This window comes from Malus sylvestris, chromosome 6 (assembly GCF_916048215.2).
Source record: "Malus sylvestris chromosome 6, drMalSylv7.2, whole genome shotgun sequence".
NCBI lineage: Eukaryota > Viridiplantae > Streptophyta > Magnoliopsida > Rosales > Rosaceae > Malus > Malus sylvestris.
In genome coordinates, this window is record NC_062265.1 from 5,525,487 (window position 1) to 5,539,951 (window position 14,465).

At 38.2% G+C, this 14,465-nt stretch overlaps 4 protein-coding genes across 4 annotated transcripts; 1 reads left to right on the forward strand and 3 right to left on the reverse strand.

Annotated features, from left to right (window-relative positions):
• Positions 1-1,012: 1,012 nt before the first annotated feature.
• Positions 1,013-1,552, reverse strand: LOC126625407 (uncharacterized). Its single transcript, XM_050294508.1, has one exon. The coding sequence runs from the start codon at positions 1,550-1,552 to the stop codon at positions 1,013-1,015; it is 540 nt and encodes a 179-aa protein (XP_050150465.1).
• A 3,842-nt stretch (positions 1,553-5,394) lies between these two features.
• On the reverse strand, positions 5,395-7,234 carry LOC126626600 (presenilin-like protein At1g08700). The gene has a single exon (XM_050295972.1). The coding sequence runs from the start codon at positions 6,976-6,978 to the stop codon at positions 5,608-5,610; it is 1,371 nt and encodes a 456-aa protein (XP_050151929.1). The 5' UTR covers positions 6,979-7,234; the 3' UTR covers positions 5,395-5,607.
• A 1,041-nt stretch (positions 7,235-8,275) lies between these two features.
• On the forward strand, positions 8,276-11,052 carry LOC126626598 (nuclear intron maturase 2, mitochondrial). The gene has a single exon (XM_050295970.1). The coding sequence runs from the start codon at positions 8,669-8,671 to the stop codon at positions 10,883-10,885; it is 2,217 nt and encodes a 738-aa protein (XP_050151927.1). The 5' UTR covers positions 8,276-8,668; the 3' UTR covers positions 10,886-11,052.
• A 2,393-nt stretch (positions 11,053-13,445) lies between these two features.
• LOC126626608 (putative invertase inhibitor) lies at positions 13,446-14,156 on the reverse strand. The gene has a single exon (XM_050295981.1). It carries the CDS (start codon positions 14,068-14,070, stop codon positions 13,486-13,488), a length of 585 nt encoding a protein of 194 aa, XP_050151938.1. The 5' UTR covers positions 14,071-14,156; the 3' UTR covers positions 13,446-13,485.
• Between the last annotated feature and the right edge of the window lie 309 nt (positions 14,157-14,465).

Genomic DNA, 14,465 nt, shown 5'->3' on the forward strand with positions numbered 1-14,465 from the left:
GACCTAGATGGTCATGTCAAAGCATGTAAATTTTTTTATCAATGAACTTTTGGTTCAGGCAATATGTGCGTCAATTGTCTTTATGTATACATAATACAATTCACTCGATAAACCACGCAACTTTTCCAATGCATGCTTCTAGGTATCATTGGAAGTAATGCATTGATATTCCACATTTTCTGCACTTATCGTTTCAATGTGGTATCCATCCAAACGTATATCTTTAACACTCAACAAATTTCGAGTAGATCGAGTAACATACAATGCATTTGTATGGACAACATTATTTCATTTGGTAACATGACCTGGACTTTTCCTAAGCCTTCCATTACATCTTATTTTCCTAATATTGTTGTTACCTTTACTTTTGTAAGCATCAAGCTTGAGAAATATTTACAATCTCGAAGTATTGTATGTGTGGTTGCGCTGTCTGCAAGACAAATATTTATGTCATTACTCTTGCTTTGAGAACAACAATAGTTTTTATCCATGCTTTTGAGCAAGAGAATAGAGCTAATTTATTCATAATAAAAAAGAAATTACAATGCCACTTTTTATTTAATTGAGATACAAGTTTTAAATGACAAGTTCATATAATAAAGTAAGAGTACATTAAGCATAAAATTTAATCGAACCGATATACTTCATTCCCTCTTTCTGCAACAAAGTCTAAAACATCTAGATGAGTTGTGTTCAATTGGCCTGATAAATCGAACATTGGATCAGATATATCCATTGGTTTAGCATGGTCTATGAAATTGGTTTCAACATTCTTTTCCTTAAGGGAAGCTTAATACAGATCTATTAGATGTTTTGAGGTACGGCAGGTATGCACCCAATGCCCATTGCCACCACACCTATGGCAAACTCCTTCAAGATTTCTAGGAGTGTTATTTATATGAGCTTTACCCTTGTGGCGATTTACATTTTTTAAGCTCGGGCCTGAATTATGCCTTGGACCCTAGTTGTAAAACTAGACACCATGGTTTTTGCCCTTCCCATTCCATTGGCCTCACTTGTGGCCACGTCTTCGTCTGTAATTATTGCTATGAGAGAAGGTGGTGTTTTTTTTAAGAGAAGCAGCATTCACTTCTGAAAATGGAGTCAACCCAATTAGTCGAGACTGATGATTTTTCATCAGTAGCTCATTGTTTTGTTCAATCACCAGGAGCACTGATATCAACTGGTTGTACTCAATAAATTCTTTCTCTCTATACTGCTGCTGCAGGAGCACGTTAGAGACATGAAAAGTACTTAAAGTCTTTTCCAACATATCTTCCTCAGTGATAGCCTCCCCACAAAGTTTCATTCGGGAGCTAATTCTAGACACTGTAGAGTTATACTCAGCAACCGTCTTAAAATCCTGGATTCTCAAGTATGTCCATTTATAATGACCTTTTGGAAGAATCACTGTTTTCTGGTGATTATATATGTTTCTCAGTGCATCTGAGAGAGTTACTGGATCTTTAACTGTTATATACTTGCACTTTAATCCTTCATCAAGGTGGCAACGAATAAAAATCATGGCTTTCGCCCGCTTGAGAGGATGCATTGTTTCCCTCCTTGATGGTTTCTCCAAGATTTCCTGCCTCCAAATAGATCTTGGCATCCACTACCCAGGTAAGGTAGTTTTTCCCAGTGATATCTAGGGCAACAAAATCAAGTTTTATCAAGTTCATCATTTTTCTGAAAGAAAAATGAGATGTTTAAGAACTTGCAATAATATGAATTCTAAAGGAATGTAGTGTTAGGACTTCTAGTTCTTACAAATTTTTCATTTTGAACTTTAAGCCAAAATTATACACACTGGAAACTTCAAACTCGAGATTTACATAATTTAAACATTAATAAGCGATTATACCGCACCACTTAAACAGCATGAATATGCAGTGCAGGATGGGCGATTATACCGCACCACCTAAAATTGCAGTAAAATTAAATATGCAGTTCAAGATGGGAGATTGTACCACACCATCTAAAATTGCAGTAAAATTAACGTAAATAAACACTAGGTTAGCAATCAGGAGCTACACTAAACAAGAAATCAAAAATTAAACAATTGTTAAATTAAGGACTAGGAGAAGGCATGGTGCTAGCAACTCCTGGCAAGGAAACACCAAGCAGGTGAGGCAGAGAAAGAACAGGAACAATAAGATCCTAGGAAGAAGCATTTTGGGCGAAGGAAATGAAAACTGACTAGGGTTAGAGAGTCGTATTGATAACATATTATAAATAGGTAAAAAGTGAGAGATTTGCTAGAGATAGAAACGAAACAGATGCAGTGTATCACACAAAGTATGTAGGTAAAAGAGAGGAGGGGGATAATGGTATTATTGTATTTCACTCTTGATTTGGTGTGTTGTAATGAGGTTACAAACATCCCTCTATTTATAGGGATTTTCATCCGACAACTTCTTTACATGCATGGAGAAAAACTTACTATGCTACAACTTTTACTAAACACAAACTTACCGCCTTAGGACTTTTACCAAAAACTTTAAGGTTGTCACTAAAAGTCTAACTTGGTTTGCTACCTTACATTTGGGGCATTCACACTAAGTTCCATATCACAACCTCCCATTTTCACACACCATTTATGTATTATTTATTTTAGTGATATTGTTAATCCATAAGAAACATTCCGCAAGAAAAATTTTGTCAGAAAGGAAATTGTAATCGTGACAGGAAAAACATGAAAGAATATGCATCATATAGGAACGGCGCACCACAAATTTTGGAAGTAGCTGCCCTGTGTTTTTCTTAATATTTAGACTTTTTAGCCAAAATAGTCTCTAAGATTTGCATAACTTATCACTTTGGTCCTCGAGATTGTCTATCATCAATCATTTCTATTTTTCTGTGAATTATTATGTTAAATAAGGATTAAAATGACAAAAATACCTTTAATTTAATAAACAATAGGCCAAAATGATTTGACAAAAATTAAGGATATTTTTGTCATTTTTGTCATTTTATTCTTATTTAATAGAGATTTTTCACGGAATAATGATTGATGGTGGACAATCACGTTGACCAATTCTATCGATTTCAAATATCAAGAACCAAGGTGATGAGTTATGCAAATCTCATGGACCATTGTGGCTAAAAAGTCTAGTATTTACAAGGGTTTGGTTAAAACTCATGAGAAGTGGAGAGAAGCATCTTTTATCCTGAACTATTTTTTAGAACCCACAGCCCAGACAAACACATGCACAGAGGCATGCGTAACTCACCACATTCAAGGCTGAAGCATACGGTGAAACCAAATATCTTCGACCACCGGTGGGATATCGTATGCGATATGGCAGATTGCACCAGCTAGGCCCGATCAGTTTTGTTACTCTTAGAGCTCCAGATACGGAGATAAACCACTCCAAACATAAATGTATTCAGACAGTAGACTATAGACATCGTAAACACTTACGAGAAAGATAATATGTTTGGCATTAATACTACTTAGAAGAGACTACAGAAGCATAATAACCAAACCTTGAAGAAGGGGTAACAACATTTAACTTATCATGCTAGAAAACCGCAACAAGTAACACATCAAATCACCATATCATGCTAGAAAACATACGTAGTATGTACAAAAAGAGAGGGTACCGCATGCGATCAGATATTGTCAAGAATTTAAACTACAACATTACGAAGTTATTCATAATTCTATCAAAAAGTCATTATAAGAAATGAGCTCCTCCAAAACTTAACTTGCATCCAATAAGTAGCGAATCAAAATTCCACTTGTTCCCTATCAGCGAAACTTGAAACCTGCAGACCCTTTCAATGGATAATTAAACATGAGAATATGCTCATACTGGTCATACACTTTGCTATTGAAAAGATACATAGCAATCATAAAATGGATCTACTTGCTAACACTTGTCTTATAGTTTCAACCCGCAATTTCAAATAATTTATATGACACCATAGATTCTTCAACTTTCAAGACAGTAACATAATCCTAAACAGATCAAAGTGATTAATGAATTGTGGCACAATTTGAAGCAACACATCCATTCTTTGTTATTGAAAATAATCTAATGTTTTGAAGGATTAACAATTACAGCTTCTGAAAGCATAGGCCACAGCCACCCCAGGGGGCAGCAGTCTTTCATGCGTAATCCTACAGTAGCATACTTCAAGAAATTGCATTCTTATAGTAGTTAATTTCTGGTCTATAGCATGAAACTGCAGAAAAATAAGTGTGTGCCTCCTCTCGAAATATACAAATGCACCCCCGAATTTCTATTCCCTATCATACCCATAAAACACATACAAGCGAGAGAACATTCAAATAAAGAGAAATGATTGCTGAGAAAATTCAGAAAAAATAACGGGTACTGAAACTCACTTACCTGCCTCAACGGTGACCAGCAAGTCTCTCAAAAGTCTTGTTTAATTGAAGCTAATTTTAGAAGAACAAAGGACAATCAAAATCGTGGTTCACGAATCCAATTCCCCTTTCTCTGCTATCCCTAACCGAAATGAAATGAAATGAAGTACAAAAATCACAGGAAAGAGAGAGAGAGTCACAATACCTCTTGCTCTCTCACTCTCTCTTAAACTTGCTCTCTGTGTTCTCGTCTGCAACTTCTAGGGTTAACGGAAAACACAATACATTTGTTGCTTATGTGTTAACTCTTAGTGAGACAGGAGATAAGAGAAGGATATTAAAGTGGAACAATAGATTACTAGCAACAATCCCAGCCCTTTTACTATAAATATGATTATCTCAGCGCATCTTTATCTGTTTGTTAGAAAATAAGCTGAGGAAAAAATCTGCTTTTATTACCACTTCAGTGCTCAAACTTGACCAGAAAATTTGTTTTTCTTGACTTCACTAGTATCACCAGCTCTCGAAACTGGTCAGATTGGAAGCAGGAAATGCATGATATAACATGGGTGGTGCTATACAAACACCCATTTTTACCTCTCACACGCCCGTCTCAATTTCCGGCTGTTAGATCGAATGAATTGATGAAGATCAATGGACGAAAATTACAAGGGTGTGTGAGAGGTAAAAAGGGGTGTGTGAATAGCACTACCCTATAACATTTAGGGACCCTAACATTTAATTAAGACTCCGAAAGAGAGTACTTAAAACAAAATTCCTACTTATAAAAATTCTGCAAGATGTTTCAAACCTTACAAATAAAGAAGATCACATTTGCCTAATAACTACTAACTGCACTGAGTTCATTGTGATTTCAAATCCATTTGAGATTTTGAATGCATATATTTGGCGGCTTTGCATTCACAATAAATGGAGTATTCTCTCTATATTACTTACGTATTCATCAAAGCATTGCAAAAACACAAACAAAATGAAAGTGTCAACATGTATCAAATGGACATGGAAGCAAGCTGACGAAAATAACTTATAAAACGGACTGACAAGAACAATTTTTTTTCTTTCTATTTTCTGGTCTCAAATGACTACATTATCCAATTCATTGATTCTGGATGGATCACAAGCAATTACATGTGCAACAACGAGAGAAAGTTAAAGGAACAAATACCTTTTAATTTGTATACAGATCTCATGCTACAAAACATTAGCTTCCTCTTAATGTAATCTTTCTCTTACCAAAAACTAATGGACTATCAAAACATCAACAAATTTGTAGCTGTCCCAACAACAAAAGGCTCCATTAATAACCGAGTCAAGAAGTAAAAAACAACACCCAAAATGATAGATATGGGCAGAGCCGGCAAAGCTCGATGGTACACTGACAACAAAATAAGAGTGCACCCAAGTCCCGAAATAATGGCAAGATAACAGGCATACACAGTCATAAGGTCATACATTGCAGCTCTGCCCACAAGAACACTGTAGAAAACGAAATCCCCTAGACCAAGTTTAATACCTTTACTGAACATTTCGCTACCTTCCCTCCTCGATTGCTCTCTCTCATTCTCCAATACTGTCGTTTCAACAAGAGGAGACATTTCCTCACTAATAATTTCAGAAGCCCCACTGCCATATTGTGTAGCTCTATCAGACTGAACAATCATACTCGAATATCTTGAAGAACCACTACTTGGCGACGGCCTACCCCATGAATTATCCTCCAATAGTAATCTCTCCCCTTCATCTCTATTACCCTCACCTTCCTCGTTCGCGACCTCAACATCAACAGCGGTATACTCAGAATTACCACCATTTTCATTCTCATTTTGATTCCCATTGCCCCTGGGGACTGCCTGAAGCTCCACAGACCCAGAATCCGAAACCCCAGCAACCAAAAGCTCCAAACCGGTCCCACGACGCCCAGAATTTGGCACAGTTGGGCGGGCCTCGTAAATCAAAGCTGGGAGCTCTTCATCCCGGCTAGAGGCCAACTCCACCAAGAGCTTAAGTGGGCCGCCCGGTGCCAGCACGGCCACCAAATCATAGACGGCCAGCGCCACAAGCAAAACCCAAGTCGTCCATTCGGGCAACTTGGTAAACCAAGCCGCCACAATAATCCCCAAAGAAACCATATAAGCTTGGCGTAGAAAAATGGGAACACCGCCGGAGAAGACGGACAAGACGCCCACAACAGTGAAATTGAAAAGCAGCAAAAAGCAAGTAATGGAGTCGATGGGTATGGAGAAATGCTGGACAATGGACAAGAAAATCGAACCTCCCATGGTGCCCAGCACGAAAAAGGCGGAGAAGCGCATGTAGTTCTTCAAGAAGTTGGTGAAGTTGTAGTAGTAGAGGAGGACGAGGAGGAAGGTGACGACGGCGATGAGGACGACGAAGACCAGGGCGTTGAGGAGGGCGCCTTCGAGCTTTTGGGCGGCGGAATCGGTGGGGGTCTCGAGGTAGACGAGGTTGGCGGCGGTGCGGATCGGAGGAGCGGAGGCGGAGAAGGGATTGGAGGGAGAGAGAGCGTAGACTAAGAGAACAACAAGAAGCATGCAGATCGAGACTGGGGACATGACGCCGATGATCTCGACGCCGATCGACTCTAGGATGCTCGACTCCATCCTGGGATTTCGACGGTTGGGGCTTTCCGTCGAGCACTTGGTAGGCGTGGAGCTGTGGGTGTGAGTTTGGTTACCGCATTTTCCTTTCGTGGGAGTTTTAGGTTAAATTATAAACCACAATCTACAAATAAAATAAGCACTCAGGATATTCTAACTTGTGGCGGACAAGTTACCACTCAAAATTCTCAGTACGTAATTTCATGATTATGATTGGAAATGATCATTTAATAGATCATTCTGTAAAATCTGTTTTTCAGAAGAAAATTGTTATTAGTTCTTCAAACATCTTAAATAGATTATTCGTTTAGTCCGTTAAATGCAACATTTGAGTTGACTCAGCAATAATTTCACATAATTGAGTCTTTCACTTTGTAGATCAAGATCATCTTTACAAAACTTCATCCAAATCAGAATGTATTTTAGAATCGGTTTGATTCAAAAAAATTTTAAAATTGAATGTAAAATCAAACCAAACGAAATTAGGCGGTCTGATTAGTTGGGTTTTTTTTATTTTGTTGGCAGAAACACACCTCTCCACCTAGTTATGACTTCAAGTGCATGTTTTGATAAAATTTTGGGTAAATTACACCAAATTACCTCAATTATAGGTCGAAGCACAATCTCATACCTTATATTTAAAAAATTATAATGTCATACCTCATCTTACGAATTTGTCACAGTGTCAGACCTCCTTCAATTTTTATGTCAATTTCTCTGTTAAATGTTGATGTGGCTTGAGACAAAACCTACCCATAACCCAACTAGATTAAAAACTTCATTCAATATTAAAAATTAAAAATAAAATCATTTAAATATTTTGGTGCGTCCCACATTTTTTTATACAAATATTTAAATGATTTTATTTTAAGTTTTTAATATTTAATTAATTTTTTAATTCAATTGGGTCAGGAGTGGCCGCGCTCAATCCACAAAAGCATTTAGTAGAGAAATTAACAAAAAAATTGACGAAAATCTGATATTGCAACAAATTTATAAGATGACCTATGACATTGTAATTTTTAAAATATAAGGTATGTGATTGTTGTTTGACCTATAATTGAGATAGTTTTGTGTAATTTATCCAAAAACTTTTCAGCTGTAATATAATAAGAGAAATGACTTTGACACACAATTTTCTGCCTCTTACACACTTATGTTTACTACTAATCCTTAATTTCGTTTGATTTATTTAGTCTCCAACATGTTGGATAACGAACTACGTTTGCGAAAATTTACTATGCTTTTGTTTATGACATGCACTAAATGAAATAAAAAAAAGTTAGATGTGCAGCCAAGAATTCATCGATCAACGACCAGTGCCACTGTGCCAGGGCGCACTAAATAAATCCGATAAGTTTGTAGGAGCAAAGTAGAAATACCAGAAGTTAGCGGGTCACAACTACAGTCAAGAAGAAAATTGCAGGTTTGGTTTCCGCAAGACAGAGGCCCTAGGGTTTAAGCCAAGGTTTTTGCTCCTGTCGTCATCAACCTCTGTTGCAGTCGCACCTTGCTCCGAAAACGGCAGCGTTTGGCTGTTGAACTGCCATGGCAACCATTCAAGTAAGCTTTTAAATTCCTCTTTCTCTCTATTACTAGGGTTTATTCAATCACTGTTAATGCTCTTCTGTCGTTAGTTGATGAACAATCAAACCCAGAAAATGACCTAAACTCTTCTACTCCCAATTCCAAAATGCATCGCCGCCTTGCCATTTTTACCCACCAAGTTCTTACAAATTCCAATTCTATCCTCCCCACCACCACCAAGCACAACAGCACCTTCTTCCTCTGCTCCCATTTCAACCCCTCATGTCACAGGGGCAATGGGTTCGCCTCAATTCGCTTACTTTCGTACTCTCCTGTGAACCGCCGCGTACCTGATCCCGAAGACCCCTCCAATTTGATAAAAGAAGATGGCGTTTCTGTTTTATCCCAAATGTGGATTGAGAATTTTCGTGAACCTGATAGGATTGTGACTAATTTGTCCTCTTACCTTCGCCGATTCGAGTTGTGGGTATTGGCGTACCAGAAGGTTTGCGCCGATGAGATGGGTGCGTATATGCCCCGCAGTGAAATACAGAGGTCAGCGCTTGAGGACTTGTTAGCTCTTCGTAATGCTGTTCTTGACAGTAGGTTTAGGTGGGGTGCTAGACTAGAGTTCTTTATTAAATCACCCAAGGATAAGACTGAATACGAGTCTTTGTCTAAGAGGAAAATTAAGGCCATTCTGACAACTACACAACCGGCCCCATTTCAAGATAAGTTAGTGCAGGAAGTTCTGTTAATGATTTTGGAGCCAATATATGAGGGTCGGTTCTCTCAAAAGTCATTTGCGTTTAGGCCAGGGAGGAATGCACATACAGTGTTGAGGGTGATTAGGAGGAGTTTTGCAGGGTACTTGTGGTATATAAAGGGCGATTTGAGTACTATCTTGGATGGGATGAAGGTGGGTTTGGTGATAAATGCTTTGATCAGGGATGTGAGGGATAAGAAGATCATTGATTTGGTGAAGGCAGCGTTGGTTACACCAATGGTTACGAGTAAGGATGATGGAGTGGAGAAGAAGAAAAAGAAGAGAAAATATCAGAAGAAGAGGGTGTTGGCGGAGGATGAGCCGAAACCAGACCCATATTGGCTGGAGACTTTTTTTGGGTTTGCACCTGAGGAGGCAGAGAAGCTTCCTTCTTGGGGCCATTGTGGGATACTTAGCCCCCTTTTGGCTAATGTTTGTTTGGATGAACTGGACCGCTGGATGGAGGGGAAGATTAAGGACTTTTATCATCCGTCAAAGAGTGATGTCATATGGAATAGCCCGGAAGGTGAAGCAGAACATGGAAATACATCTTGGCCTGAATTTGTGCCAACAAGTGGCCCAGATAAGACCAGAAAGATGGATTACATTCGATATGGTGGTCATATTTTAATTGGTGTTCGAGGACCTCGATCAGATGCTGCCACATTGAGAAAACAGTTGATTGAGTTTGTTGATCAGAAGTATATGCTCAAGCTTGACAATGAGAGCCTCCCTATAGAACACATAACAAAGGGCATAATGTTTCTAGATCATGTGTTGTGTCGCAGAGTTGTGTACCCAACGCTTCGTTACACTGCTACTGGTGGGAAAATCATTAGTGAGAAGGGTGTAGGCACTCTTTTGTCAGTTACAGCAAGCTTGAAACAGTGCATCAAGCAATTTAGGAAGTTGAGCTTTCTAAAGGGAGACAGGGATCCAGACCCACAACCTTGTTTCAGAATGTTTCATGCCACCCAAGCTCATACAAATGCACAAATGAACAAGTTTCTGTCCACAATGGTTGAGTGGTATAGATTTGCAGATAACCGAAAAAAAATTGTGAACTTTTGCTCTTACATTTTAAGGGGTTCACTTGCGAAGCTCTATGCAGCAAAGTACAAGCTCCGTTCACGTGCAAAGGTGTACAAGATTGGTTCAAGGAATCTGAGTCGTCCTTTGAAGGAGAAGAAGGGGCAGTCACCTGAGTACCATAATTTGTTGAGGATGGGTCTTGCCGAGTCAATTGATGGGCTTCAGTATACCAGGATGTCTCTTGTTCCTGAGACAGATTACAGCCCTTTCCCAAGTAACTGGAGGCCCGATCATGAGAAGGCATTACTTGAATATATAAGGCTTGATGATCCAAAAACTATTGAGGAGCAGCGTAGGTGCATCATGGACCAAGGTCTTGTTTCACCTCAGGATTACGTTTCAATGCTTGTTTGGAACTACAAAAGGAATGCTGGCACGTTGGATCAACTTTCCTTGGTCAATAGTGGTAGCACTAACATTGAAAGAGATAAACTATTGCTGCTGGGATCGAACGAGGATAAACTTGAGCATAGGACTAAAGAAGAGGAGGAAAATGATAAACAGTTTTGTGTATCACAGATGTAAAATTTTTACTACCACAGTAATAAGGTGAAGTTATTCATGTGGCATGTCATTATGTTGGCTTTTACTGGTACGCTTGCTGGCAAGTTATAGAAATGTTAGCTGTATCGTTATTAGGGGAATGGTATATGGTTAGCTATTCTTTCTTATCAAGTTTACACTTTCTACAACTTGCACATATTTTCGTTTTGAGCGCAGAAATTTCTTGTTCATCATTTGTTCAATTGTCTTTTTACAACTTTCAGTAATCTGTTGAGTTTTCAATTCCATAATTTCTTCTGTTTCCTTTTTTCACTTTTTGGGATGTAGAATAACATGCTTGATATTTTACTTTATTGCCAATGCTGGAGTTGTAGTCATTTACAAAGTTGATCTAGGAATTCTCATCTTGTGGTCAAGAAACGAAAGAGATGAGTTCAGTTACAAAGTTACAAACACTTTATGAAACTGTAAGTACCCAGCGTGAATTAACTTACAAACAACCATTAATAAAAATGTAGATTTCCTTTTGTTTTGTTAGTCTGTTCATTTATAGCACATGTTTTCTGTATTAGTGTTGTTCTTTTGAGATCAAATGCAACTATCTTTAAAGCTGTATTTCCTGCAATAAACTTTGCAATTTTTTTAATTGTTGTACTACCCCGAGATGCATAGAAGAACTGAGAATTAATGGACAAACAAGGATTGAATGCGCCCCTCTACCATATCTGTACAAATAGGCCTGACATATCTAACATTCTTAAGGAGTAAACTAGTTGTGTAAGTTCCAAAATCTGGAAAATCATGTTATTTGTCCGTACGTTGTGTGATATCCTTCTAGATTACCTTTTGATTTCATTCAACGTTGCAGTGACTTGTTTATATTTGTATAAATTAGGAGTTTCAAACGTTCTAAAGAGATCTATTCTGGCTGGTGCCCACAGAAAAGGAGGAATGTTTTCTTTGGGGTTCATCTATTGTTTGGAAGAGGGTAGGGTTTCAATAAGAGGATGCCCTGGGTTGCCGGATTCATTCTCATCCTGATCCACCATGGATTTTAGGGATTTTAGCCATTAGATTTGAATTCCATAACTATTAGATCCTCTGTTTTCAATCTCAGCCATTCACTTTTCATACCACTTAGTGCTATGTACTGTTGAAGAAAAATTGGAAGAATAGATAGAAGGTTTTAAACTCATATTTTGATGTTTTTCTGTCTGAGTTTTTTCTTTTTTAATTTCTGCTTTGTTAGGTGACGTGAATATAGAACATTTGTCATGTTGGAGGTTTGTACTTTCAGCGATCTTTTGGTAAAGGTAGCAATTATGCAGATTGCGGGAGAGATTGTTAAAGGGGTCTCTTGTTAATTCTACTCTGTTGAACAAGTGTGGTCACTGAATGATAGGTATATGACTTTTATACGAGTGCTTAAACCGTTTAATTTTGAGAGTTTAATCAGGCTCATAAAGCCGTTAACGATCCTCTTTGATATGTTATCGGCCTGTTTAGATTAAACTTACAGGTGCTGCATATGTTGTTAGCAGTCCTCCCTTGTATTCTTACTCTACTGAAACAGATTGGATTTTACCTTGTTTTGATTTCCAAGTTTCTAGCCAATATCCAAGTTGAGTTTAGTCCTGCCCAGCTGAACTATCAACTAGCTAGTTGATTTAGTTGTTTGTCTCTTCAACTTGTTAGAACGAGTCCATATTGACGACATATCGACCATCCCGTTGAGAAGGGCAATCACGGTCAATTGTTCATAAAGTGGGATACTCAATTTGATATGGTACTGTATTGATATGGGATGTCAATTTGGTGTCGATTATGAATATTTATACGTTCTCTCAACATGTTGTTTATATAGATGTCGAAATTAGTGTCAATATATCTTGATATGTTGTCGAGTATAACGCTCCATAAACAGTGAGGCGGGATCCCTTTGAGAAGGGCCTCGTGTGATCAAGCAGTCTACCAGTAGAGCGGGAGATTTGACATACGAAGTAAAGTGCCTTGAAGCTTCGCAGATTCAGCCCTACGCATGATCAACTTTTTGACGAGCCTTTTTCTTGTCATAAAATTTGTCATATGGCAGGCCAAGCCAATAATATGTGGGGGTGCTTATTAAATTAGAAAAATGATATCCACACACTTATTTTTACTTCTCATACACATTTGTATGTTTTTTTGTCATTAATCTTCTTCAATTCATTTGATCCAACGGCCGAAAATTGAAAGGAATGTGTGAGAAGTAAAAACTGAGGGTGTGGATAACACTACCTTTAATTTAATGTCCAAAAACTTAGTTTTACATTCGATTATACAGAGAAACTGTTAACAGTTAATTTGATTATTAGGATCATATTACAGCACAAAGTATGTTTCTCTAGCTGCATATAACGGGTACATGCAAAGGAAGAGACACGTAACTCAGTTGGCTAAGACATTTACCCCTTGCACCCGAATTCCAAGCTCAATTTTCCTTTCCATCAATATCGCTTGTGCAATAAATAAAAAATCATGTACTGAAGAATTAATATCGCTTGTGCAATAAATAAAAAATCATGTACTGAAGAATTAAAAATCCAGATAATTCCAGAGCTCTTATTCCACCTGAGAAATAATCAAGTTGCTGTAGACTTTGAGTAATTAAGCAAGTGACTTATGCAGAGTACAATATCACATAACTGAAAAAGATTGTAATTCTCATTTGTCAGTGGAGACACTTCACCTTCCTTCTCCTTAAACCCTCCCTCACATGTAGTTGTTGCTTCCATGACTGTACTCACCCAGGTATTCGCCGTGCCATAATCCTCACTCAGAAATGCTCCGATCGCATCCGCCAACGTTGTGATCGCGTCCGAGTATAGCTGCAAGCAATCCTTCAAGCAAACCAGAGCAAAAGGATCCAAACTTTTGTTATTCGACAACTCCTTTATGGTCGAAAGCGTGTTGGTTGCATTGTGCAGTGCCAGCTCCATTGCTATCACTGCCAGTCCTTGAAGATTAGTCACATGGCTGACAGGCACTGCTTGGAGAGAAGCTGCACAAACGTTGTAGCTAAGCACGTCGGATTCAGCTGCGCATTTTTCGCAGGTTTGGGTGATTATGTCAACGGATATTGCAACGGCGGAGAGTTTTTCGTGAGGAATCATCAGGAAAAACAAGAAGCAGCACAAAGAGATTGAAAAGGAAGAAATGCGATGCATTTTTCCTTTGCTTTTGGCTTTCTTGCTGATACCAAGTGAGGTGTGTATGGTTCTAAAAATGGAATCCGGTTTGCAGAAAAGTATATAGAGGAAGCTTCCTGGATTTGTAGCACTTGTTCTCTTTTGTCTTCTGCTTCCTTGTTAACTGATCACGCAATCTATTATACTAGTTAACTGGTTTACTGATGTGTGAGTTTCTTCTTTTTTAACAATGCCGTATTCTATTTTAGACTGCCTTAATTAACGGAAAGTCGGATTCAATCATGAGTCGGATTCACATTACGTTAGAAAGGTGCTATAAAAGCCAATCGAGATGATACATTAAGAACATTTTACATATTAAACTAATTTAGTTTAATCTAAGGGCAAATATTATTGTTTAAAGTTGTCTCATT